Source organism: Canis aureus, chromosome 28 (genome assembly GCF_053574225.1).
Source record: "Canis aureus isolate CA01 chromosome 28, VMU_Caureus_v.1.0, whole genome shotgun sequence".
In the NCBI taxonomy this organism is placed as follows: domain Eukaryota; kingdom Metazoa; phylum Chordata; class Mammalia; order Carnivora; family Canidae; genus Canis; species Canis aureus.
Window position 1 is genome coordinate 32,039,791 of NC_135638.1, and position 27,004 is coordinate 32,066,794.

Consider the following 27,004-nt stretch of genomic DNA (forward strand, 5'->3'; position numbering starts at 1 on the left):
TCTCAGGATCCTGGGATGGAGCCCTATATTGGCTCTCCGCTCACCAGGGACTCTGCTTGTCCCTCTCTCTCTCTGCCTGCCCCCATACTCTGTCTCTCTCTCAAATAAATAAATAAAATCTTTCTTAAAAATGTCCAATTGTTTGCTGGTTGCATAGAGAAATAGAATTTCTTTCATACTGACCTGGTATCCTACAACCTTTCTAAACTTACTTACTACTTTTTTTATAGACTCTGATAAAGGACTTATATCCAGACTATATAAAGAACTTATAAACTCAGTAGTAAATGGACAAACAGCCTGATCTTACAAAGGCAAAAGCTTTTAGCAGACTCTTATCAAAGAAGATATACTAGTGGCAAATGTATGAAAAGATCATTAGTCATTAGCAAAATATAAATTTAAAAAATTTGTATATAATTACAAACTACTGGAATGAGTAACCTTAAAAAGATTGACAATGCAGGATTCCTGGGTGGCTCAGCAGTTGAGCGTCTGCCTTTGACTCAGGGTGTGATCTCCAGGAATCCAAGATCGAGTCCCACACGGGGTTCCTTGCAGGGAGCCTGCTTCTCCCTCTGCCTATGTCTCTGCTTCTCTCTGCGTGTCTCTCATGAATAAATAAATAAATAAAATCTTTAAAAAAAAAAAGATTGACAACGCCAAGTGTTGACAGGGATTTGGGGCACTCAAAACTTTTATACCTTATTAGTAGGAATGAAATAGGGTACAGTCACTTCTGAAATCAGTTTGGCAATTTCTTATAAATCGAAATATGCATTTGGTATGCAAACTTTGACATTCCTAGATATCTACCCAAAGAAAATAAAAACATACATTTATACAAGTATCTGTACTTGGAGTTTTGTAGCAGCTCTATTCATTATAGTTAAAACTAGAAGGAAACCACATGTCCATCGTGTGGGTAAACAAAACTGTCACATTCACAATGGAATTATTCACTTAGTAATAAAAAGAAGCAAGATACTAATAGACTTAACAATGTGGATGAATTTAATACACATTATGCTCAGAGAAAGACATCAGACATAAAAGACCCCATAGTCAAAGATTCCATTTGTATATTTTGGAAAAATAAAACTACTGTGACAAAAATCAGGTCAAGGGTCTCTGGGGTCTGGGGGTTGGGGGAAAGAACTGACTACAAAGGGCCACAAGAGAACTTTCTGAACTGATGGAGATGTTCTGTATGTGATTGTGGTAGCGGTTCACAAATTTCTCAAAACTCATCAAATTATGGATTTCAGTTGGGTGGATTTTATCATAGATAAATTGCTCCTTGATGGATTGTTTCAAAAGAAATCTGATGAGTTTAAGTTACTAAGAGTGCATGTCCATAATCCATTATCTGAGACCCTATGGGCAAAAATGTGCGTGTATGTGTGTTTTAAATGTGTTTAGAATTATACAATCTTTGAAAGCTTATATAGTGTATAACCTATTTATCTGCTTATCTGTATTACCTATGTGTATATACACTTATATTGTATATTAAACCTGCCCTGATGCAGGAGTTGGGGTAGCACCCCATAATCAACATAGTTCTATTTCTGCAGCAAAATATGTGCATTTTCAGTGAGTAAATCAATACATTCTATAAAGAGCCTCTTGTCAGTTTGGATTAGATGTTGCCTCTAGATTTTGCTGCTAGATGTATAATGAAGCAACTTCGACTTTTCAGAGCCTTTGGAATTTCGGAGTTGAGAATGAGGGGCTGTGGTCTTGCCCAAGCAGTTTGGTATTTGCTGTAATTTAAGATGGAGAGGTTAGGTCTGAAAGGTTAGATATTCTCAGGTTGAGAAAACATGAGGCTGGAGAGAGAGAGAGAGAGAGAGAGAGAGAGAGAGAGAGAAAGAGAGGTAGGTCATAGAGGATCTCATTGTGCAGTTTAATATTTTCCTGGGTATATTTCTATATTATAGCCACTGAAAGGGCAGATTAATAACTCAGACAAAGGAGGACCTGGTCTGTCTTTAGTAACAAATTCTTATGGTTACTTATGAAAACCTTACTGTATTGGAAATAGTACCTGAAAATCTCATTGTAGGGGCATCTGGGTGGCTCAGTGGTTGAGCATCTACCTTCAGCTCAGGTTGTGATCTCGAGGGTCCTGAGATTGAGTCCCACATTATGCTCCCTGCAAAAAGTCTGCTTCTACTTCTGCCTATGTCTCTGCCCCTCTCTTTGTGTCTCTCATGAATAAATAATAAAATCTTAAAAAAAGAAAATCTCATTGTCCATAAAATATTATAATACAAAGGTATCAAAGTCAAGTCCTATATCAAAGCCTTTCAAGACTCTTCCACCTACCTCTTCAAGATAAAGTTGCAGCTCTCAGATAGTTTTGGTGATCTAAACTTGATCTCTATGTCTCCTCACTGTCCCTCCATCCTTCCTCCCTCACCTTCGCTTCTCAAAAACTACACCAAATACCCAATTGCTTGTCCTGGTTGTTCTCAAACTTTTCTTTGTCTTTAAAAGCCTCTTTGACTTTGTTAATACTCTTCCCTCTGATTAAATGCTATTATTTCCATTCATTCCCTGATAAATTCTTGTTCTGGAAGTTATAAATGCATATAGAGGCCACACGGAAAACATAAATGAGTAAAGCAGCCAAGGGAGTAGGGGCGGAGAAGCAACAACAACCAGCATATATTGTTATGTAAGACACCTAATATAGAGAGGGCCTTTAATAATGGTGTCCTTAATTAAAAATGATATTTGACCATAATAATACAGCTGAGGCACATAGAGAAGGCAATACTACTGTAACTCTTCCCAACCTGTCACAGTGAAGTGGAAGTGTTTACATACTATGATATCATGAATTTTTACCAGTAGCTTCCTAAATTAACTCCTTCTGAGACCACGAAAAAATATGCCAAGTTAATTTGTCTTCTTGCAAAGAGGACTGTTTAAGGAATTGATGCTATTTGGGGCCATCAGTCCTCTTCAGAGAGATGCCATCTCTTCCCTCTAGGAGCTTCTAATCAGCATCAAATACATTAATACAGACAGGCATATTGGAGCCCCATTAGGAACAAAATGGAAACATTAAAGTAATCCATGGATAGTCAGGTAATTGCATTATGTAAAGGTCAAGCCTAAGTGGATTTGTAGTGGAAGAAGCAGTGAGTCCCTAATCAGGACAGAGATCAGGAACTGTGTGTGGAAACTGGGCAGGGCGAGGTTCAAAAATCACTTACCTAATCAGCCCTGGAAGATTTCATGGGATGAGTGGGAACTCAGTAGCAACCATCAGCCTGAGTGGGAGCTCAAGAGTCTCTTGCTGTCTTCAAAATGTTTGATTTTTGAATTAGTGAATTGAAGGCTACATATTAAAAACATACTATTATAAAGCAGGGAAGATTCCTTCTCTTTCATCTTTGGCTCTGAGATCATCCTATAAGGCCATCTTTATCAAGTGAGAGTACCTTTTCACAAAAGTAACATTCTAAGAATGTGTTAAGTATTTTAACTCCAAGTTAGCTCTGAGTTTCAATGTTTAGTATTTAATTTTAAAACATAATTTTAAAGCTAGTTTTAACAACATCTTAAATTTTGCTGGCAAAATCAGACATTTGCTGTTTTTCTTTGGAACCAAAGTTCTTGAAAATATTCAGGAACACGTCTAATGTAAAAGAAAGCTTTTTCTTTTTTTTTTTTTTTTTTTTTTTTGACTTTTTAAAGAACTGCACGAGATGCCTTGGTTCCCTGTCTGGATGAACATTTTATGCCATCCGAAGTGTACGAACACAGAAATCCTTTAGACAATTAGAGCTAAGTTCAAAACCTCTGCCCACCTGATAGTACAGAATTTCAAGAAGAGGGGTGTCACTGGGTGCTCTGGTGACCTGATAAACTTTCACTGGGTGCAGAGATTTTACAGTCAGTCCTATGGAGGGCCCGCTCTCTCCTTTGGTGATACATTCAAGATCCCTGGGGAAAATTCTTTCCCTGTGTGACTAAATCCTCAATGCTCTAGTATTACATCCAATTTCTTATGTCGTATCCTCAGTGAAGGTGTTCTCTCTCGTTGTTTGTAAAAGAACTCTTGAGATACATAATTTGAAGATAGTACATCACCCCCTCTCTGTATGCCCCCTTCGGTTCAGGTCCTTTAATCTTTCTTAAAGGTCTTATTTTCCCAATCCTTTAATCATCTCTGTGGTGAAAAACTAAGTTCTCATCCCTTTCTGTCTTACTCTGGACGAGGTACTGACTGAACTAAGTCCTGTGAGTTCTATTTATATGTTTCTACCCAAGTGATACCTTCCCTCTTTAAATTGAAGTGTTCCTGTTGACTCATCGTGTCTTTTTGAAAACCAACAATAACAAAACACAGCTATGAACACAGTTCAAAATAAGGCACAGGGTGTACAAGAAAACCAGTATTATCTTTCCTTTGTATTACTCTGGGCCCCTTTCAGGGCCCCACTTCATGGGAAAGTGTGAGCCTGGATTGTCCATTTTCACCAAAATAGCATTTACTAAGGCAGGAATATTAACTCAGGTAAAGTGACAGGACTGTTCCTTTCATCTCATCAATTCCACACCTACTTACCTTCCAAGTGACTTTTTATAGAATATTAGTTTGCATTTAAAAAATCCATTTAATTGCATTGGAGAAACACTTCACCGCCACGCTCCAGGCCGATCCCATGTTGCAGCTGCTCCTACTTAAGGGATAATTGTGGCCTCACTCTTTTCCAAGGAACTAATTCTGATTTTGAAAGGATTTGTCCTCACAGTTTATCCTGATGAGAGAGGACTGGATTATTGCTGTGTAAAATAGCTGAAGAGTCCTATTATAGCTATTATGCCGCAAATGTTGTATATTGTTAAAGATCACAGTACTGTCCCATACTCAATGGTAAGATGTACAAGCATGGCACACTTCCCATATTATGTAAAAAATACTGCATTTTATGAGTCATTTAGTACCATGTGAGGTATCTGTGGACCCTATATCATTTCCTTCAAACTTTCCTCATCATTCTGAAATCCTTTATTTTCTGGTTGAAAGACTTACAATCTAGTCATTTCTCACTAGTCTCCCCAGGAAATAAACTTCAGAACTCTGTGTTCTCCCACTGCATTATATTATGGATTGCATATCATTCTATTTTACATTTAAATTACTTTAGAAAACTATTTAAAGAAAAAAAAAAAAAAACCTCTGGACAACAGTAAATTCTAACTGGTAAATTGAGAAAATGTAAATGTTTCCTATCAAAACCATTGATGATATTTACAGAACCTTTTAAGACATGTAGGACTCAACGTTGGTTAAGTTGTAAGGAAGCAGACCAGCTGGTAATCTCGTCAGGAAGGTAAACCTGTAAACACATGCATAACAAGATGGTTTATAACACACAGTGGCTCATACCAGGTGTTCAAATGAGTGGTATTTTAAAAGAATGAGGTTTTCTTCTACAAGAGAGACTGAGGTGTCAGCTATTGCTGGAAAGCTCACCCTTAAACATTAAGAGGAGGATTTAATTTTGTTATAAAATATAGCATGCTTTGATTCTAGTTGCAATATTTGGCATTTCAAAATAAATCCCTCTATAAGATCTTTCATCCTCATTGTCAATATATAGATGGCTATTATCCTTAAAAAAAAAAAAAAAAAAAAAAAAAAAAAAAAACTAACTCCAAAGGCTAACGAAAAATACCCCTCAAGAAGTGCCATTTTGTTGTTGGCATTGTTGAATGATTTTTATAAGATGCTCATAAATCATGGATAGGACTGACTGTCTAGAGGATATTTTCCCTAATGCAAAACAGTCTGTGTGCAGTTTGGAGACATTGCTACAAGATTTAGGACTTATGTCCACAGTGCAGAGAATCAGTAAACATAAAATGTGGTCAATGGAAACAAGCGCAAATTTGAAAACATAACAATTATGAAACTGTAATTAAAATGAAGATGCGTGGTGTTGAGGGAACAAAATGAGATGCTAAGTGTGCTTTGTAATTAGTGGTTAGGGTTTCCAATGTAACTTGTAATACTAAATAAGAAAGTGAAATGAAATTATGTAAAGAAATTATGACTAGGTCCAGGATGTAATAGGTATTTCAGAAAGTGTGGCTATCGACTTTATTACATCAATACTAGTAAGGAAATGTTTTGTTCATGGACACACTTTTTTTTTTTTTTTGGTAATGAGAATTCCTAGTTCAGACGACTAAATTGTAATTTGGGTCTCTAAGGGCAATTTTTCCTGCTTAGCTAGAATAACTGAGTCAATCGCCACACTCAGTCTCCGTAAGGGCAATGTGGATGACGGGGACCTAGAGTGGTGATCCTCTATGTCCCCCTTCTGAGAGCCAACACAAAATAACAACCTAGCCCAGAAATTCACTGATGAAAATTTTTGTGCTTTTAACATTCCTTTGTGGCATGTTATCTTTCCTCCTGGACCAGTGGTTCCCAATCTTTCCTGAAATTGAAAGCCATTGGATGGACGGCTTTTAAAAACTCCTATGCCCAGGCCCTACTCTAAATGGATTGAATCAAATTCTATGGGGAGGAGTCCAGGCATGAGTATTTTTCAAAGCTTCTAGGGTGACTCCACTGACTAGGCAAAGTCAGAAATACTGCTTTAGAAGACTGTAACACATCTAAAACAGAAACGATTTTGAGTAATTTGTTCTTACATGTCAAACTATACACAATACATAGCACAGAGCTTTACTCTGCTTATACGTCTTTGTTGAATAATATACAAGTGAATGGATGGACAAATAAATTAGTAAACTTAGCCATGATATACAGCTGAATGTCCTAGAAATTGAAAAATAATATAACGCCTCTCTACTATTTTTATCTCCCAAATTAACAAGATTTCCTCATTGCTTTAGCTATTCAACTTCCTCCAAGTTTTTCTTGGGAAGACTGTTCCCATTCCATATGTGATAGGCCTTGGATGGAGCATTATAAAGAGAATATTTTTTTTTTTCAGATCACACTGAGATGATCTGCATGGTCTATTCTTAAAGTATGAGTGATTGGGGTTAAGAGCTTTTTTTTTTTTTTTTTTTTTTGAACCAACAGTTCACATTCCTATCTGAGGTAGGAAAAACTCAAGCAATTCTATCACACCAGGTGGGTGTCCTACAATCTAACCCAATTCCAACAGTATCTACCTGGAGATGGCATCAGATCCTGCAGGCTAAGGCACTGCCCCAACCACCTGAGATGCCAACTGCAAGTTCAGGGTGTTAACTGTGCTTTTGGCTGGTCAGTTATCAATCAGAAGTTCCCATGATCCCCTCCTTGGGTTTGATGAATTTAGTAGAAGGGCTCACAAGACTCAGGAAAATAGTTTACTTACTGTTTACCTATTTATTATAAAAGGATATGATGAAATATACAGATGAAGATCCAGATGGAAGGGAAACATAGGGTAAGGTATGTGGGAAAAGGCATAGAGCTTCCATGCTCTCTCCAGACAGTCACTCTCTGTGGACCTCCACATGGTCACCAGCCCAGAAGCTGTGTGAATCCTGAACTTTGGGGATCTCTATAGAGACTTCATTCTGTAGGCATGATTGATCGATCATTAACTCCATTTTCATTACCACCCCCACCCCCCATGAAGTTGACTTTCATGGTCTACTCTCCATGTATGAGTAATTGGAGTCAAGAGCTTTATTTATTTTTATTTTATTTTATTTATTTTTAGATTTTATTTATTTATTCATGAGAGACACACAGAGAGAGGCAGAGACATAGGCAGAGGGAAAAGCAGGCTCCCTGTGGGGAGCCCAGTGCAGGACTAGATCCCCGGACCCCAGGATCATGACCTGAGCCAAAGGCAGATGCTCAACCACTGAGCCACCCAGGTTCCCCAAGAGCTTTTTAAATCAAAACCTCACATTCCCACCCCTGATACCAGGTCATGCACAAACATATCACTTTGACTCTACTGATTGCACATGGAAGAAACCAGGCCCAAATTAAATGGAAGGTCACACACTTCCCATGCTTTTGGGTTTTTCCTCGAGACAGAGAAAATAGTATAGTAGGTCTATGGAACACAGTATGGACATCATTGTCTTCCCTAGGTGTCAAGATGTTGATAATGAATGATATTGTTCCTGTCCTGATACTTTTCATCTTCTTGATGTTCCCGGAGCCATCAAACAGTACTTCAATTACAGATTCTTTTTTTTTTTTTTTAAGTTTTATTTATTTATTCATGAGAGACACAGAGAGAGGCAGAGACATAGGCAGAGGGAGGAGAAGCAGGCTCCATACGGGACTTGATGGAAACTCTGGGATCACGTCCTGAGCTGAAGGCAGATGCTCAACTGCTGAGCCACCCAAGCGCCCCTCAATTGCAGATTCTAAGGAAGTTTTTAGAATTGAATTTTGAACTGCTGTAATATGTTAGTGATAAGTGCTGAATGGATGATAGAAACTTAAGCTTGGAAATATTTAAGTTAAATTCAAAAGGTATTTCTTTTTTTTAATTGTGGAGTACAAACCACTACATTTAGCATCTGCCATTGAATTTTGAACAATGACACTACAAAACACAAAGCATTTAAATTTTACTATAAAGACCTTTATTAAGAGGAAAAAAAATTCTGTTTCTTATTTTATTTTATGCCTTGAAGGACCTATAAATATGGAGGTTCTTCTGAATCCAGGGGAGAGGAATTCTTATTTTCTCACTGCTCTCTCTCCCTACACAATTTCTACCATGTCAATCTTGAGATGGGGAAAGGGCTAGATTTTTGCTACTCATAAAAATGATGAAGGGAAGAAAGAAAACAATGGCTCAGAGGAAAAGGATGCAAAGAGTACGAAGCAATGCTTGCTAAAAGGTTCCTAAAAAGTCATGTAAAGACATCCAATAATATTATCATTTCTTTTACTTTCTTCATAGATTTTCTTCCAGATCCCTCTGATTGTACCTGACAGGTGCTCTCAGTTGCAGAGGAAACAACATCACTGTGAGAAAGTTGTACAGAGCGGTTGGCAATCAGCACGCACTGTAAAGTTGTGTAGGGTGCCAAAATGTCATTAGTGCCCTCCTTAACACCAGAAACAAGTGGAATGGATGAAGTTACTTCCAGGCTCCTTTGCAGGGTCTTAGGCCCTACTGTGTGGGGCTGCTTCCTCCTGGGAAGGTAACTATCACCCACTCTGGCCTGGCCTGGACTTCCCACCAAGGACAGAGCCTCAGGGATAAATCTCTTGGACTACAGCCAAAATATGCGGATTTTTTGCCCCCCAGCCATGGGGGGGGGGGGGAGTTGCAAGCGCCTTGGGTTTCAGAGGTAAGGCGGGAAAACACGACTGGCGATCTCCTCCTCCCAGGGACCTGGGGAGGCTGACTCCGGGTCTCCTGTGCCTCTCCAAGAGCGTCCAATTACAAAACCACAAGAATCCCCTCAGGGGCAGCTAACAGCCCGCGTGTTCTCCCTCTAGCCCGATCCAGGGTGCGGGGGGCTGTTTCCCTATTTACACTCTGATTTACCCCCGTGGTCTTTGCGGAGTCTCTCGGGCTGCCTTAGCTTTGCAAACCCTCCAGTGGGTCACAGATCCTTGCGAGGTGAGGGCTGGAGGCGGAAGCGCGCAACAGAAGGGGGGCGCCTCGGGGGCTCCTGCACACCCTGCAGTCCTTCCGGGCCCCTGGGCCGGGGAGCCCAAGTAGCCCGCTACGGCGCACAGAGGATCCGCGCTCCCTGCGGGGCCCCGGGCCACGGCCCCGGGCCCGCGCCGCGTGGCACAGTCACCGCCACCAGGGGCTGGGAGGAAGGGTGGGGACGCAGCGACGCCAGAGGGGACAGGCACGAAAGGGGAGGCGGCGAACGCAGAGAAAGAGGTGGGGACGGCCGCGGAGGGGGCGGCGGGAGCGGGGTGGGAGCGGGGTGGGGCCGGGGCGGGCCCGGGGGCGGGGCTGCGGGGCGGGGTGCGCCACAGCGCCCCCTTGCTGCGCGCTCCCCGCCGTGCCCCCGGGCGGCGGGCGCTGGGGCTCCGCAGCCCCTTTGTGTGCGACGCGCCGGCCGGGAGGAGCGCGGCCCGGACCCGGCGGAGGCTCCGCGGGGTCCCGCCGCCCCGGCCCGGTCCCGGCCGCGCTCTCCTCCTCCTCCTCCTCCTCCTCCTCCTCCCCCTCCGCTCCTCCCTCCTCCGGCCCCGGCCCCCAGACCCGAGCTGCAGCCATTGGGCCGCGAGCAGCCCCGCGTCCTGCCGCGCACCCTACCCCGCCCGGCCCGGGGCGTTCACCCCCCCACCCCCCGCCCTGTCCCCCTCTTCATTCCTCATTCCTCCCCCCATCCCAGGCCTCCAAGGTGGAGAAAATAAACTAAAAGCAGAGCAACTCAGAGACTCCAATAAAACGCCCAGGACCTAGAGCCCGAGCGCGAGCGCGTGTGCCGGGCGGCGAGGGGCGCGGGAGGCGGGGATGGGGGGGCGGGCGGGGGGACAATGAGCGCATGAAGTTACCTGCCCGGCGGCGGCGGCGGCGGCGGCGGCGGGGCCGGGAGGCGGCGGCGGAGCAGGCTGCGCGCTCGGCGCCGACGGGTGCGCGCCGCGGCTTGGGGGAGAGTTGAGCGCTTTTCCCCCCTCTTTTTTTTTTTTTTTCTTTTTTTTTTTTTTTTCTCCTCTTCTTCTTAAACAAACCACAAACGGATGTGAGGGAAGGAAGGTGTTTCTTTTACTCCTGAGTCCAGACACCTCTCTCTGTTCCGTCTAAGCTTGTTTTGCTGAACACTTTTTTTAAAAAAAGGAAAAGAAAAGGAGTTGCTTGATGTGAGAGTGAAATGGACGTAAGATTCTATCCACCTCCAGCCCAGCCCGCCGCTGCGCCCGACGCTCCCTGTCTGGGACCTTCTCCCTGCCTGGACCCCTACTATTGCAACAAGGTGAACGCTCTGCTTTTGTTTCCACCGTGTTCTTGCTGCTGGATCCCGGGAGGGGGGCGGCGGCGGCGGCGGGCTGGCCCGGCTGCCGGGGCGGTCGGCGGAGGCCGGTCCCGGGCGCGCTCGGCTCGCAGCCCGCTACAGCCCTGCGTGCGCTGGGGTAGTAGATACTGTGCAGCAGCTCCGGGGGTTTGCCAAACACCGCGATCGTGCGGAAAGTGACACGGTTTGCTCGGATCCTTCCCTTCCTGCTGTTCGCCACGAAGGCTCCCTGCCTGGGTTTGCCGGGGGGCGTTAAAAAAAAAATTAAGAGAAACCCACGGAATACTTTGGGGGGTGTGTCTGGGGTCCGGGAACGGAGGCAGAGAGTAAGAGAAGTCAGTTTATTTTCTAGTTTCCCCTCGTCCCTCCCGCCCTCTCCCGGGCTGCGGGGACCCGTGGCACCGCTTCCCTGAGCGGGGTTAGTTGCCAGCGGAGCCGCCGCGAGTCGGGGTGCGGGGACCGGGGAGACGCCCCCCCCCAACCCCCGCCGGGAACATCGCCCCGCAAGCCTTTTGTTTTCCCGCGCCCTGTGGGACGCGGCTGTGCGGGCCGGGGTGCACGGGGGAGCCGCGCGGGGACGGGCACAGCTCCCGCTCGGGGGTGCGCGCGGTCACCGCAAGTTTGTGGGAAGCCGGACGAGCGCGTCGAGTTCCCGTCCGGAGCCCCGGAGCTCCAGCGCTCCCGCGGGGCCGGAGCAGGGTCCCGGGCCGGGCTGCACCCCCGGCCCGGTGACCCCAGGTGCCAAGGCCGCGGGGCACCCGAGCGCGGCCGGCCGGGCGGGTGGCCCGGGCGGGGGCGGGGGCGGGGGCGGGGGCTCCGCCGGTCCCTTGGACGCAACGGTCCGGGGCTGCGAAGGGGGGGGTTGGTCTCGGCGCCTCTCCAGCTCTCGGCCCCGGGAGGGAGGGCGCGCGGGGCCGGGCCTCCGGGAGCAGCCGCGGGGCCAGGGCCGTGCTCGCGGGGCTTGTTGGACGGGGGCGAGCCGCCCGGCCCGGGAGCGTCGGCGGGGAGGACCGCGTTCCCCGCGGCGCGGGGCGAGGGGTCGGGACGCCCAGCTCGCGCCCCACCTGCGCGGTCCTGTAGCCCCTGCGAGCAGTTCCCGGTCAGCCCCTCCGTGAATTCCACCGGATGAGTCGTTGGGACTCCTAACATTTGCCTGGCGGCGAGGCATCATCAAACAGCTCTTTTACGCGGTACAGAGGTATTTAGCGCGCTGCCTCCTCAGCCCCCGGGCTCCCCACCACGCCACCGCCTCGCAGCCCCGAGCCTTGGTCAGTCGGGACACACACACACACACACACACACACACACACACACTCTGCGAGTTAAGTGAACCACAGCTCCAACTCCGTGCAGAAGCTCCTTGATGTTGTGCACAGTGCAAAGCTCTGTACAAGGGATGTGCTGGATGCCTGTGATGGATAGGCAGGTCTGAAACGAAGGACACGTAGGCTTCTTCTGCAAGGCAGAAAGGCTTTTTATCATACAGGGAGCTCTTGAGCCAGAAACAGGTTGGAAAGCTCCGGTAACTTTGGCAAGAGAAGTTTGTGTGATGAAGTTTCATTATTTGTTAGCAGCATTAGTGCTTTCATTCCAAAATCTGTTTTGCTTTTCCAAGCAAGTTATTTTGTGCTTGTAACGTTCTATTTTGCTCATATAACACCGTTACCAGTACTAATACAAATGATAAAGCAGCAGACCTATCGTGGATAGTAAACACATCCTCCAGCGTAGTAACCAGTACCAAAAAGTCAGAACCATTTTGGCAGTGAAACTGGACAAATCTTATTAAATTTATCGGTGATTTTAGGCTCCAAAAAGAAGGTAATGACTTGGATACACATTTCACTTGTCATTCTTGTGATAGTAGGGTCAGATTTAATTTAAAAGTTAAATGCTTTGGAAAATCAAGAATTACTTCAATATATTAAATCATTTTCCAATTAAGTGCCTTAAATAATTTTCGTGGGTTGTGCTGTGAATTGAATAAATTAATTTAGAAAGTCTTCAGAATTTCTTTACTAGCTCATTGAAGTTCCTTTTAAGTCCCCCCCGTGTATGAGGAGCAAACTGTTCTTTTTAAATGCAAATTAGCCACCCTTTCTATAGACTAGTTGCAAGTCTTCTATTTAACTTATCCAGGGAATAATGGATTTTTAAAGATGCAAAGTCATGATATACTTCTAATAGTAGGAAGAGACTTCATGGAAATGCTTCAGGAAGATCGCCTTCCCCTGCCTTTCTCTGTATAGCAGTCTATCAAATATATTTGTCACTGATCCCCAATTATATTAAATACACTGAGTAGGTTTGGTAGGCCCCAGAAAACCCAGACACTAGTTTTTTCTAATCCATCATGATCAGCACTGGTACACAATTTCTGTCCAGCTTCACTATTTTAGTTGCTTAGAAAGTAGTCAAGTAGCCTTCATTTTTGCAGTGACCCAAGTGGATTTACAGGGATAGGGAAGATGAGCAGAAGTTTGGAAGCTGTGAAATAAGAAATCTCTGTCTACATTTAGTAAACATAAGTTGGATCAGACTTCCCTAAAAGAGCCAAGACAGCAAAGTAAACCTTGCGTCTTTGAGAGGTGTCATGAATATGTGGTTTATTACAAGAAACAGTCACTTTGTCAGGTTATTTGTTTTTAATAGGGTGATAAGATCATACGTTAATAATTAGCTTTACTTTAAATCTGTCAACACTTTTATAGTTAAAGTTGGTCTGCTAAATCCCAGTGGAACCGGTATCTTTATGTGCTTCAGGATCATGCAGTTGTGACTATAGTTTTCCCACTGATTTTTTTTTTTTTTCAATGTTGGAAGAGACCCTAATCCACAAAATGAGTAGCCTCTTCCAGAAGCTTTCCTAAACTAAAAGGAGGTTGTGTCACCCTGCTGACTCTCTCTGGCTCTAAACGCTACTTGCATTTTTCAGTCAATAAACTCAGGAGGAGGAATTTTTTTTGGAAACCGTTTAATCCACTGTTGCTCTATTGTAAGGGCGCATTATGTTTTGAACACATCACTATGCAAAGTGGCCTCCATTTTCACATAGCCCATTGCGGGAGAAAAGTGAGAACAATGCGGATGATGTTGGTTATGGCAACGGTGCGAGGCATCTCTTGTACAAACAGCCAGAACGGATGGCATGCTGCTGTATATAGGTCAGCCTTTGAAACAGCAGCGCAGCCCTTAGACTGGACAGATGCATGCAGGCTGAAAGTAACAGCCTTCACCTCTTGGAACTTAGAGCGTGGTTACATTTCAGACACTGAGGGACCCTAACATAGTCAGTTTCATCTAATTAAGACTATTTTAAGTAACGTTGTATCCCTTAAGTGAAATTACATTTAGGGAGCCCATAACTGGAGTGCAGTAGGAAGATAGAGTCCTATTTTTTTGTTCTAGTGGAAGATGTCAGAGCATCAGTTTTTAAATCTATACCTACGGAGTAATAACAGCTCCTTTCAGTTTCTTAGTGCAGTGTCATTTGTAAAGATTGTTTTCACTGATTTTATGCTAAATTGGGACAAAGAAGTGGCACTTTTTCATTTTTACAATGATGTGATGTGTTCAGTTATTGCTCAGTATCTGCCCACATGAGGAGCAGTAATACAATGATGTTATGACATGGCTAATCACAGGGATGCTGACCTCTGCCAGCAGTGGGAGAGGAAATAATGGTCTGCACTGTTCTCAGTGGTTGCTTTTGTCGAATCAGGTCCTGAATCTTTCTTTGGTTGGTTTAGACATAGGGAAGTCCAAGACACAAACCCATGCTTAATACATAGTTATATACAGAGTAAAGAATAATGGCCGTTTGGGATGTTGGGCTTTTGTCATTGAAATGAAGAAGGACAGTGTATAATCTTTTCCTATAAACATAGGAAGAAGGACCTATTTGTGATGAACTCAGCATTGAAATGTCAGGGCTAAACACTCAATAACTTTTGAGAAAAACGAGATTCTTTGTTGTCTCTTCTAAATCTCCTTTGAGCTTATTTTCCTATTTAGTTAGAGCATTATGTCTCATAGTTAAATGTGCCAGAACTTACCACATCTAAAATACAGGATGTGCAAGTACATTAAGGTGGAGTCATTATTCCTACTTTAATTAATAAGTGTAAGAAAAAAAAAGAGGAGGGGATGGGGAAAGGAGGAGGAGGAGGAAGGGGAGGGTTATAAGCAATCTAGAGCATCATGCTTGATTAGTTCTCTATCCACCTCCATAACTTCTAGGACTTCAGTAAATTCATATTTGATACTTGGAACATCATTAGTATGATTAAAACTCCCCTGGGAGCTTTACTGGCTGGATCTTCCTTAAGTTTTGAGGTCCTAAAAATGTGGCTTAAATAGAATTTTTATAGGCGAGAAAGAGCATAAAACAAGCAATCATACGGTTTTGACCGCTAAATCAGATATTCTACAAAAACCTCAAATGTAGCTATCTTGACTTTGTGGGATATTTCACTGTCACAAATTCCAATTTTAAGTGTCTATGCAAAAATTATAGTTAGGGGTTTTAGAGAGATCAAATGCTACTTAGAACATGGGTTATGGGGTTTAGTATTCTCACAGTTTATCATATATCTTTACAGTTCCTGAATGATGATAGTAAGCAGTGTTTTAATGTTTTGCTTACTTAGAAAAACCAAACTGACAATGAAATATTATCTTAATATACTGCTTATTGTAGATCTTTTTTAAAAGACATGCTCACAAGGGATGTAAGAACAGGAAAGAAGTAAGACACTTGAACCTGGAAGACGACGACAGGATAGTTTCAAGTTTAACAGTGGCTTCCTTGGGATTGAACCTATTAGTTTCAGCGTGTGGAACTATTTTTGTGGTCATACATTTTTTGGGATGGGCTCAATTCAAGAGAGGGTAACAGAGAATTGGAGGAAAGTTTTATTTAGCTACAAAGGATGATTTATTCTAGTGTTTTCCAACATTTTGCCAGGATACTAGAAAGTTGAAGATACCCTGGAGGTATTTCTCTACTGCTGGTGATCCTTCCTGTCCTGATTCAAAGCCTGCCCTCAGCAGCTGGTCTGTCTGTGTGCCTCCTGCCTCACCCCTAGTTCCCCCACCCCCCCTTCGCAAGCACCTCCAATCCAGCCTGTCGCCCTGGCTTCTCCCCGCCCCAATCTTAAATTGAACCTGGGAGGTCTGTCCCTTCTAATGGGAACTCTCCACTTTCTCCTCAGGAATGTGACTCAGCATTGTGATTATCTTGGAGAGCATGCTCCCTTTCCTGGTTGTCACCGTTGTTACCATCATCATGTTGACATATCCATTCTTCCTCCAGTACCTGACCTCATTTTCTGGTTAAGGAAATTGGAATCTGCAAGTCTTTGGGCTCATACCCACTTTTTTAAAATCCCAAATTAGGCTATTCTTCTTTTCCCTACTTCCCCTTCGGAATGAATGACATAAGATCAAGCAATAGATCAAGAAAAAATAGATAGGATGCTGTGCGGGGAAGTAACCATGGCGGTCATTTCTAAGCTCTCATAGTTTCCTCCTTCCCCCCACATTTTAAGCACAGTGTATTTAGAACTTGGGAACAACCTCTGGAACATCCCTTTTTGAGTAGGAAATCTTTATTTAGATTGTAAACTAGTAGGAAAGTGGGACTGTGGTCTCCCGATCCTTAGTTGGCCTACAGTAAGTTAGGTGAGTTATGTTTACAGAAAGTAAAAGGATTAACAGACTAAAGTGTCCTCATCAGAATATGCATGGAGAACAGAATAACATGGGTAGAGTTGGACGCACAGAACTTACTTAACTAATCAATGTAGATAACTTATCCTACACTTTAGCTATTTGAGCATGAATCTCAAGGTTCCTGAGAAGTCGTGACATAGAATATTCATCTCGTACCTCAATAAAAATGAAATGTAATGATCATGACTTGATTACATGGTGTTAACAATTATGTTTTAAAAATATTATCAGTTGTTTAAGATGAAACTTGCATTGTATACAACCAAATCCAAGAATCTAAAATTGATAACCATAGGAGAAAACAAGATTGTGGTAAACCGTAGTTAATAAGTACTGTGGCCCCAACTGTAATTCTTGCCTGCAAGAGGCTTCCCTATGAAGCATCTAAATGCTTCAGTGCCACCTTGTTTGCTTAAATTGAATTTAAGCAAAATTCAAACACAGGAATATTTTACTTTTACCAATTTTTAAGATACTTTCTTGCCTTTTCTTTTACTTCCACATTGGTGTTATTGATATATTCTTCAATTACTGTTTTCCTTCAAAGGTGCGCTTCTCAGGGTCAGAGAGCCTATGGTCTCCATTGGTTGACAGGCCCCGCAGTCGATAGTGAATCGTGTTAAATGGACTGTCCGTTAGGAAGCGGGAGTGCCAAGGTGATACAGCTTGCATCTGCCCTAATGAATTTGAAAATTTTTGTTTTAAACCATGCATGCCAGGATTCATCCCGAAGAGCAATTTCTCATTAAAAACAGTTGAGTTATAAACTGCTTAGAAATGTAGTTTATAATGGAAGTGCCAACAGACTGTTAATTATAGCTGTTCTTCCATAATACTTTGAGACATGGAATTCACATTAACCTGAATGAGCTTTTCCTGGTTATAACATGTTTCTCCCTATAGCGTTCATTTTGAAAATGGGAACATTATATTACTCTGTGCTTGGATGTTGATGGTGCAGCAGAAAAGACCAGAAGGAAGATAATGCCAGAAAGAAACCCCCTGCTCTTTCATGACAGGAGGTACCAATATTTTTCCAGACCTCTGTAGTTTGGTCTATGGCGAGTTTGCATTATTTGATGAGTAATTTTAAAGCCAACTTTTAAAAAGCTATCTTCAGATTTCCATTTTACTCATGAAAAATCATCATTTATACATATTTATAATACCAAAGTTCATGAAACCAATGTTACTAGTAATGCTTTTCTGTTTGTCCGTTTTGGGCTTTGGAGTTTTAGATGGCTTCCGCTTTAACCAAGTATTTATTGGTTTTCATTCCTGAGTTATGTGCTTTTATGAAACTATCCTGAAAGGACTCCTAATTAAACTAAGGCTAAGGCTGGTTGATAAGAAGCTTTGCTAGTGGCCAAGAAAATATAAAGTATTTTGAGTTACTCGGTAGACCTACAAGTTACACGTATCTGATCCACACCAGTGACAATGACAGCTTCTACATAGAAATCCATTGAAATCTTGGAGCAACTTTCTGGGGGTTAGCTAGTCAGAGAAATTAGTGTTGGTTGGGGGGGATGGGTGGGTGGGTGAGTGTGTGTTTTCATGTATTCCTCATGTCCTGGATATATTTCTGGCCATAAATGCATGAGAATTTATCATAAATGGCAGAGTCTATCAATGTGTACCACAACAACAAGGGAAATCACGCTAGCTAGTAGGAATGCCTCATTACCATTCCATTTTAAGAAACTTAGCCATATGTCACAGGAGAAGATGCTTTCCAATGTGAGGGCTTTCATTGGGCATATCATAACTTGATAAGATTAAAGAACTAGAGCTTTCTGAGGAAAACCATAGGCCTCTCTGAAGAAAAGACTCCCTTTTGTTCAAGAGTTGAGATGAAGACTGAGGGCCCTTAAACCGGTGTTGACTTACTCCCTAGGTAAAATAAATATAACCACGCAAAGGACACAATCCCTCCCGCTCAGTTTTCCATCCTCTTTAGAAGCCTGACTTCGTTGTGTCTGGTAGAAGTTCTGACGCTAAACCTTTAATCCACCTGTGTGCCACCAGTCTGCCAGGTAGCCACTAGAGAAAATAATTTATATGTGTCACCGGGAAGTCTTACAAGAATTAAGGAGTCAACAGAGGCAGATTATTTTGAAATCCTGTGGTGAAAGACATTCAAAAATTCAAACCAAGGTAGACCTTAGAAAAATACCATATTGTCGGCCCACTCCTTGTATTTCCACTCCTCTAGGGGCATAAATGTATCTTCCGAAGTTGGACACCAGTGATTCTTTCAGCCTGGGAGTGACAAGGGTAACCTTTTGTAGAGGGTCACAGGTGAACTGGGGAAAGCTGGCCTGTGCGGTAAGTCTGTAGTCCCCTCCGCTTTCATCCGTCGATAAGCTCCTCCCCCCAAGGGCCTCTTGCTCTGTCTCCATGTGGAGAACCAAGGCTGCCCCTCCTGAGAGAGGCTTCTGGTGGGAGTTGTTGCCTGTTGTGCAATGTAGGAAGGTGAGCTAAAAGCTGAGTGTAACTGCTGCAGAGGGAATGCCTTCTTAGAGTTCCTGACTTCAGGGAAGCAAGCCTGCCCCCTCTGTACCTCCCCATCTGATGGATGGGTCAGAGATGCAAAATACAGCGTGCAAGATTAATTACCGAATGTATCGACTGGGTCTAAAGATAGTCCAATTACACTGAAAGCGTGTCCGTGCACCACCTGATTTTCTTAAGTCTTTTAACTCAATTAAATGGTTAATTTAAAAAAATGATGGGTAAAGTGTAAGATTCATTGGCGTCTCCATACGTTGTAAGAACCGGTTCTTCCTTCCTAAGCCAATAGGCCTCGGCCCAAAATGCCAGCAACAATTGTATAAAGAGAAATGTTAATAATAAAGAGTCAGGATAACCTTTCAACAAAAAGTATATTTTATCATTTGGCAGATGCAGCCATGAACATTAATCATAGAAACCTGCAGATAGTAGAAGCTTAATATCAAAGCTAATGATTTATTTTATGTTAATGACTTTCTGCCAGGGCATAAAAGACTGTTCATAATGGACTCTCCGCGCTATGTTCAGTTACTAAGGCTAATGGGATAATCTTTTCTCTCCCAAAATTAAGCTTTTTGAAATAAATTATGCTGTTACTTTTCAAGGTAACTCTCAAAAATTTACTGCAAAACTAATCTTTTAAGAACTGCTTAAAGAAATAAAGAGGAAGAAAAATCCCAAAGCAGCTTTTCTAGTTCATGAGCAGTCTTACTTAATTAGAGAAAGTTTGCATGTATGCTAATATCCCTGAACTTGTAATGCCAAATGGTTGTAAAGTCAGCCTTCAGTGTCCCACCTTATCTGCCTTGTGAGAGTCAGCCCCTGCGGGTATGCCCCACAACGGAACACATTTTTGTTGATTACCAGCCAATAATGAGGGGAATGGTAGTAAAACATGGGTTGTTCACTGGGAAGTTTTAAAAATCATGTTTACAATTAGTTATAACCAACATTATACTTCAATAAGAGATAATTTGCCTACTAAAGTTCACATAATGTGCTAATCATGTCTAGTGGTTAATAAAGGCCTCCTACCTCACTCCCCTGATGGCTATAAAAGGCTATTATATTCATGGCAGGAGTTCAGGTACAGCTGCTGTGTGTTAATAATGCATCATTGTCCCACTAATCAACACACCAAAGGTCAGCACCCCTAAGCACCTAAACCACCTATTCTCTTTCCAAAATATTTATTAACACCTTAAAAGCGTATCTGTTCATTTTCCTCAGCCCGGAGTCCGTTAATTCCACTCCAGGCTACTTGTGTGATAAAGGTTTTGTAACCTGAGCTAGGTCACAGAGGAGATGAATATACATTCACACTAATTTTCTCCCATAAACATGTTTCCCATTTCCACAGTCAATGACTGAATTAGTGTAGGGCTGTTACAGCCATGAGCCCCTTTATAATTAAGTAGGTGTGCTTCCAACGTGAGAATGTTTTCAGATTGTGTATGTTATTTAAGGAGACGTTTTGGAAGAAAAACAACTTTTCAGTAACCAGAAAATCAGGCGAAGTCAACGGAGCCAGTCGGCAAATGGGAAGGGATATTTATAATCTAAACAGACAGGAGTCGGTGTTAGTTTTATAAACCCGAGACAGTGGTGAAGTATTATTTGCTTAATTGTTCTCCTGGCATAGGAGAGCAATACTAGTAAAAGCTTCTTAAACCATATTTTCTGCACACAAAGAACACATCCACGTGGGATTTCCATTTTGCTAGAAAATCGTGCAAATCAATAGGCTAGCGCTTATCTGCATTAAAATTAGGTAGACAACAATTTATAGGCACCGTGATAGTGTCGTTCTCTTGATACCCTCGGTTAGTGTTTAAGATAATCCTTGCTTTTGTGTCCTCAGAGAGAAGCCAAAATGTTAAGTGAACAAGATCTCGTTTTTCCATCTTGTATTATTGTCTCTGGTTTCTCTTACTCATTTTGATAACCCTGCGTGTGTGTGTGTGTGTGTGTGCGCGCGTGTGCGTGCTTGCGTGTGTGCGTCTTCTGCCTTTATGATTTGAGAACCTTAACTGTTTTAAGGGGGGGGGAAGAAATGAAACTCAACTATGTTTCCATCATCAAGAGAAATGCAAAAGGCAAACCAGGGGGAGGAGCTTGCATTTGTGCAGCACATAACGTACAATGGTACATTTGTCATGCTTTAAATATATAATGCCTACAATAAAATATGTACAGGCGCAGTTGTGATCTATGAAGTCCCTGGCTCCAGTGCCATTGTTTGTAGTCTCTACGGTTGTCATACATTGTTCTTTGCACATCATACCCTTACAGCAGAATTTGACACAATTTCTAGCTTTCAGCCTGCACCATTTTCATTGCACAATATACATGAGTTTGACAGGGTGTGTTGAGGAAAACTCTGGCAAGCAATTGATATTTTGAAGTGGCAAGCGTTTCAGCAGCTGCCTGCTTGTGAAAAAGGAATGATAAGATATACTGTATTGTTAGTTTCAGGGAAAGCATTAAGGTTTAAGCTCTGTAAAAATGTACACATTATTCGTCAGTGGCGAAGCAAGTCTTTTATGTTTTTTAGAGCTTAGCTCGCTGGCTGATGTGAACTAGAATGACATTGGTCAGTAAATGAATAGGAGTACTTTGAATTTGAACTGCTGCCAATTTTGCACCAACAAAGGAACTGACAAAAGAAAGATTTTATGTGAAATGCAAAGCACACCCAATGTTTTGGGGGCGGGGAAAGGAAAGGGGAGAGAGAGAGAAAGAGAGAGAGAGAGAGAGAGAGAAACCCACAGAGGAGAATAGTCTTTCACATGTACTTGCGAGGATACCAAATAGTTAAAACACATCCATTTTTCATGGCTCATCAGCTACAACCTGAGCTGTTTTATCTAATGTTCTTTAAAAACCTGTTGTAGACACATAGGCTTTTAGAATTTGTTCATATGGAATTTAGAGCGTTGTTCTAAATATCACACTGTGCCCTGGAGGCCTGTTGGCAGACTCTCAGAGTTGCCCACTGCTGGAGTCACCAACTCTCTCTCTGGTAGTGGGAAATTATAGTTTAATCAGTTATGGCACTTTCAGCGTGTGACGTTCATTAGCGAGGCAATTTGTCATGACTGCTAATGGTCAGAATGCATCTGCTCTCTCAGTTACAGAGCACGATAAGGAAGAAGACAAATATTTCAATATCTGATACTATTAACTTGTTTCAAATTTGTAATCCAAGGTTAGTTGCTCCAAACAGACACAGCAGCAGATTAACAAGCATTCTCTATTCAATTTCACTGGGCCCTGTTTTTAGGGATTTATGACTGTAAAGCACACTAATGTGCTCTTATGAAGGGCACAGCCGATGATTAGATGTTCAACAGAAAGTAAGTTACGAGCAGAGTACCTTCTGGGTTCATCTGGAAAGAATTTATGTGTATAATATTTTCTATAGAGCTCCGTAAATTGAAAGGTTTGATGCATGCAATATTTCTGACATGCTAAAGATTCCTCTGATGATTTTTTAAAAAGTCACTTTCCCATTGGTTTATAAACTGGCCAGTCACTTTTCCAGTGAGATTAGTGTCCCGATCTATTAGAAAAGTTGTAAAATTCTAGTGGAAAACTTGAGAGTGAATTAGTAACGTCACGTTCCCCCCCCACCCCGGCTGCCCCCCACCCCAGCACACTGCTTTTTAAGATCATTGTTCATTGTTCTACATGGGAAAAGTTAAAAAGGATTCTGCCAGTTGAAAAGGCTGGAATTTTTTTTTAATGTATATCTCATATTTTCTGGATATTACATCACATAGCTTGCCAGACAAAATCTTTTTGACACATTTTCATTTTTAATGAAAGGCCCTGAAATTCAGAGCATAATGATTTCTTAGAAACTGAACCCAATCTTGGTTAAAAAAAATTCGTTCTTGCTAGTAACAAAAGCTGTTACTGTTTAAGTTCCTGTTGAGCGGTTAGTTGGTACGCTTCGCTGAATGTTGTCAAAAAGGCTTTCCTCATGATTGACAACCCGGCAGGAATGTGAATGGAGATTTTAATTGCGTATCATGTGTGCATATCAGAGCGAGCGAATTCATGACTCTGCTTAGCTCCATATCTCTGCAGGTCAGCCGTGCCAAAAAATGCTCTTTTATGTGCAATTTTTCCAAAAAAAGAGAAAGGTGTGTGTGTGTGTACTGAAGTCATCCGTTATTCATTTCTAAAGTGAAACACTTGTGTTCCCCTAGCCTCAGAGTTTGAAAGTGGAACAAAAATCCATTTTGAGATTTCTTTCTTTTACTCTTTGCACTCACACTTGGATGATGTAAATTCTTTTGAGTTACAAGTTGGGAAAAGTCTGCCAGAACATATTTTTCTTATGGCACTTGTTATATGAAGTGTGTTTATCTTTCGTTTTTCCTTTTTTCCCTAAAGAGTGCTTTGAAAAAGAAAGAAAAAATGTAAGCCAGCGGAAAAAGTTACTGAGGTCAATTGCCTTTCTATAACTTGCAATCTTTAGAAAAGGTCTGGGGGTGGGTGGGTGGAGAGGCAGAGAGATATTTCTGAGAGGTGGTAGGTGCATAGAGTTGCATCCTAATTTTGGTTAAATATAGCAAGAATGCAGCGCCGATGGTAAAATGACATTAATAAGTGCATGAATGTTCATTTCTTAGAAAAATAACTCCTCTGCCGAAAACGTAAAGGTCAAAGTTTCACTTCTGCCGTCACTTCTTTGCCCAGATGCAGTGGTGGTGATGTACCGTTTATCCTATTGAGATGTCTCACCCCAACACACGTGAGATCTTCAAAGTGGGGTAAAGCTTACTTTGTACAGAGACTCTGGCGACACCGACCCCCGACCGCTCAAGACCTTATTAATGTGAAAACAAAACAAAACAAAATGTGTGATGAATATGCTTATATAATTTTTCATTGGCGTGATGTGAGAACTTGGCATGTGGGTTGTAAATTTACTGCATAGCTACTTTTCTGTGTCATTTTGAATAGGTGAGAAAAAGATTAGTGCCAGGGTCATTTTAAATAGAACCAGAAGAATAAGTAGGGGAATGTTGAAAAGATGGTGACTTTATAGCCTTAGGATATCCCATGGGACTTAACTTTGTTCTGGGCTCTAATATGTTATCTCAACACATTTTAGAACATATCAAATTGCAGGCTGGCCATTCAGCCCTTCCTACGGCATGCGGTGCAGGGGGATTGCTGTATGAAGGCGCTGCTGTACCTTTAAAACGCCGAAGAAGAAAAATCTATTTTATTTTAAAAATCTAGCCTTATGTATGGGTGACATTTTTCTAATGTTATGGAAGACTATTTTGTACTTTATACGGAGAGCTCAGGCAAGGAAAAATCTATTTACAAAATGAAAAAAAGTGCTCAGCTGAATGCATTTCACTTTTAAAGATGATATTCTGGTAATGAACTTTATCAAGCAGAGAACATTTCAGTAAAAGTATGAAAGTAGTTCCTATTTCGGTTGCCTCACTTAAAGGCTGTGTCACGGTTTCCATTATAACTTCTTATTTTCAGGTAGCTCTAATGCAGTCCCCATACAAATATTTGCACAGGGATGAGATGAGAATATTTGAGCCTAAGAAGTAGACTTTTTTTATTTAGAATGCACTTCTAAAGAAGCGTGGGGCTTTGTTAATGAGGCACATTTAATTCCTTCTTAGAGGTTGCAGAGCATTCACTGGACACCACCTGCGTGCAGAGCTCTATGCTGAGTTTTAGGCGTGAGATGAGGAGGCCGTGGTCCTTGCCTTCGTACCGTCAGTTGAGGGAGGAATGCAAAGAACCAGGGCAGAGCTGTGTATAAAATGATGTGATACAAAGTCGGTGCTGACAGTGTTGGAGGTACAGGAGGTGAAGTGATGGATTCAAGTTGGGGGAATCCAAGCTGCTTCCTGGAGGAGGTGGTAATTCAGTTGGCCTTAAGAATTGGGCCTCGAGGGACAGCAGAATTACTCCTGCTTTTGTGTTATTTCTTATATTTCTACCTCTTTTCAAAATGACTTGAAGCAACTGAAAATTAAGAAGCAATGCGGACAAAAAGACTATTAATAGCAACCGCAGAACGTTGTAGCCCAGGAAACGGAGACACAAGCAAACTTCTTAGCTTAGGTATTATCACTATAACTAAACATTAAATTTGGCCCTTGATCTCTCATAGAGTAAAAACAGAAACATACTGAGTGACAGAATTTGGATTACCTGAGAGACATGTGAACACCACTTCGTCGTGGGTACAAAGTTCTTCTCTAATAAAAGGCTGCAAACGATGGAAAACGAAACACGTGGAGGTGACACATCATGCCTAATGTAAGGGTGATCTGTTGTGGCACCTTGGTTGAGACTGAGGGATCTGTCTCGAGACATAGGGCATGATGGACAAGGAGGGGCTCCCCGGAATGAGAGCGCAGAAAGAACCATGGACAACTTTGGATGGAGGAGGATGGAGACAGACCTGTGTTTTGGGAAGCTAAATGTTGTCAATCTAGAGAATGGGTGGAGAACGTCCAGTGGAATTCAAATGGCTGTTGTTAGTGGGCTCAAGCCCTAAGAATGTCCCAGAGGAGATTGATGACCTGGGAGGAAATTACCTGATAAGGTGAAGAATCAAGTATTGATTTGTTTTCAATGACTTTTGGAATCAGAGATGAATGATAAGCTTTTAGAAGTTTTACACTTCAGTTCAAAGGTTGAAGTCTCTTAAAATCTAACTTTTTAAAAAGATTTTATTTATTTATTTGAGAGAGAGAGAGAGTGTGTGAGAGAACATGAGGGAGAGGGAGAAGTGCACTCCCAGTTGAGCAGGGAGCCCAATGAGGGGCTCAATCCCAGGACCTTGAGATCATGACCTGAGCCGAAGTCAGATGCTTAACCCACTGAACCACTCAGGCACCCCTCACTTCTAACTTCATCAGGAGCACAGAACATTGTCTTCTACCTGCAAATTCTTTTGTTAATCAGTGTTAACAGTGAATATTAATGCTGTGTATATAGTCTTAGAAATATACCCGCTGACCTTCCTTCCAGAGTTACTAGTGATTGCTTTCCTGAAATTCCATGTTCAGTGATAAATATGCATACAGTTATCTGTAAATTTTGGAAATAAAAGTGTCCAAGCATAATCAGAAACATCTGTCAGCAGTTTTGAAGGTACCCATGCTCTTCACGTATCCACAGAGCAAAGTCCTCAAAGTTTTTGTGGAAGTGTCCTGATGAGTTTACACCCCGAGGGGCTGGAGGACAAATCCAGAAAAGCCTCTAGTGTCTACATAGGTCTGAGAAGACTGATGTTCCGTCTTGAAGAAATACATGGGTTTTATATTATATACCGTAACACACCCATGTCTATTTAAATATCAATATGATACTGTAAATCACTTACCATTGTGTCTACTCTATGTTCCAGGAAGACAGTCTATGTTATTCTATAGTTTTACTTGGCATATTACTCTGCTCCCAGGGGAATGAGTTTGAGAAGCATGAAAATAATGTAATGGTCTTTTGTCCTTAGTGTTAAGAAATAGTTTGGAGGCTTTGTAGAAGTCTACCTTGTTTGGTCATCTCTCCCACAGAAAATGGAACATTTGGCCCATGCTTACTCTTTCCTTGACTCTCACTAATGTTCTATTTTTTTTTAATGTTCTATTTTTTTATTAAAAAAAAAACTTAACAAAGTACTTGATGTTAGTCTAAAATGGAAGAATATTTAGCTAGGACTCAATCATTGCTGGTGCAGAGGACATAGTGATGTTCTGAACACAGGAAAGAATGGAAGGAGGTCAGATATCCAGTGTGTGGATGGAAGAGGGAAATCCTGTAG

The 27,004-nt window shown here is 42.2% G+C and overlaps 1 protein-coding gene and 1 long non-coding RNA gene across 9 annotated transcripts in view; one reads left to right on the forward strand and one right to left on the reverse strand.

The window, feature by feature from the left end:
* LOC144300610 (uncharacterized) overlaps nucleotides 1–10,533 on the reverse strand; it is a 122,678-nt gene extending 112,145 nt beyond the window's left edge. For 3 of the 5 annotated variants that reach the window (XR_013367388.1, XR_013367390.1, XR_013367387.1), the window contains exons 1-4: nucleotides 10,484–10,533; nucleotides 5,282–5,360; nucleotides 4,586–4,778; nucleotides 3,228–3,352 (exon numbers count right to left, since the gene is read on the reverse strand). This is a non-coding gene — a long non-coding RNA (uncharacterized LOC144300610). The remainder of the gene's footprint in view (nucleotides 1–3,227; nucleotides 3,353–4,585; nucleotides 4,779–5,281; nucleotides 5,361–10,483) is intronic. The other 2 variants (XR_013367391.1, XR_013367389.1) reach the window with 2 other exon arrangements.
* The window catches only part of TOX (thymocyte selection associated high mobility group box), a 299,196-nt gene continuing 282,702 nt past the window's right edge, over nucleotides 10,511–27,004 (forward strand). For 3 of the 4 annotated variants that reach the window (XM_077876859.1, XM_077876860.1, XM_077876861.1), the window contains exon 1: nucleotides 10,511–10,902. In XM_077876859.1, the coding sequence (XP_077732985.1) occupies nucleotides 10,801–10,902 (102 nt within the window). In that variant the 5' untranslated portion in view covers nucleotides 10,511–10,800. Of the gene's footprint in view, nucleotides 10,903–11,983; nucleotides 12,140–27,004 lie in introns of those variants that run through there. The other variant, XM_077876863.1, reaches the window with a different exon arrangement.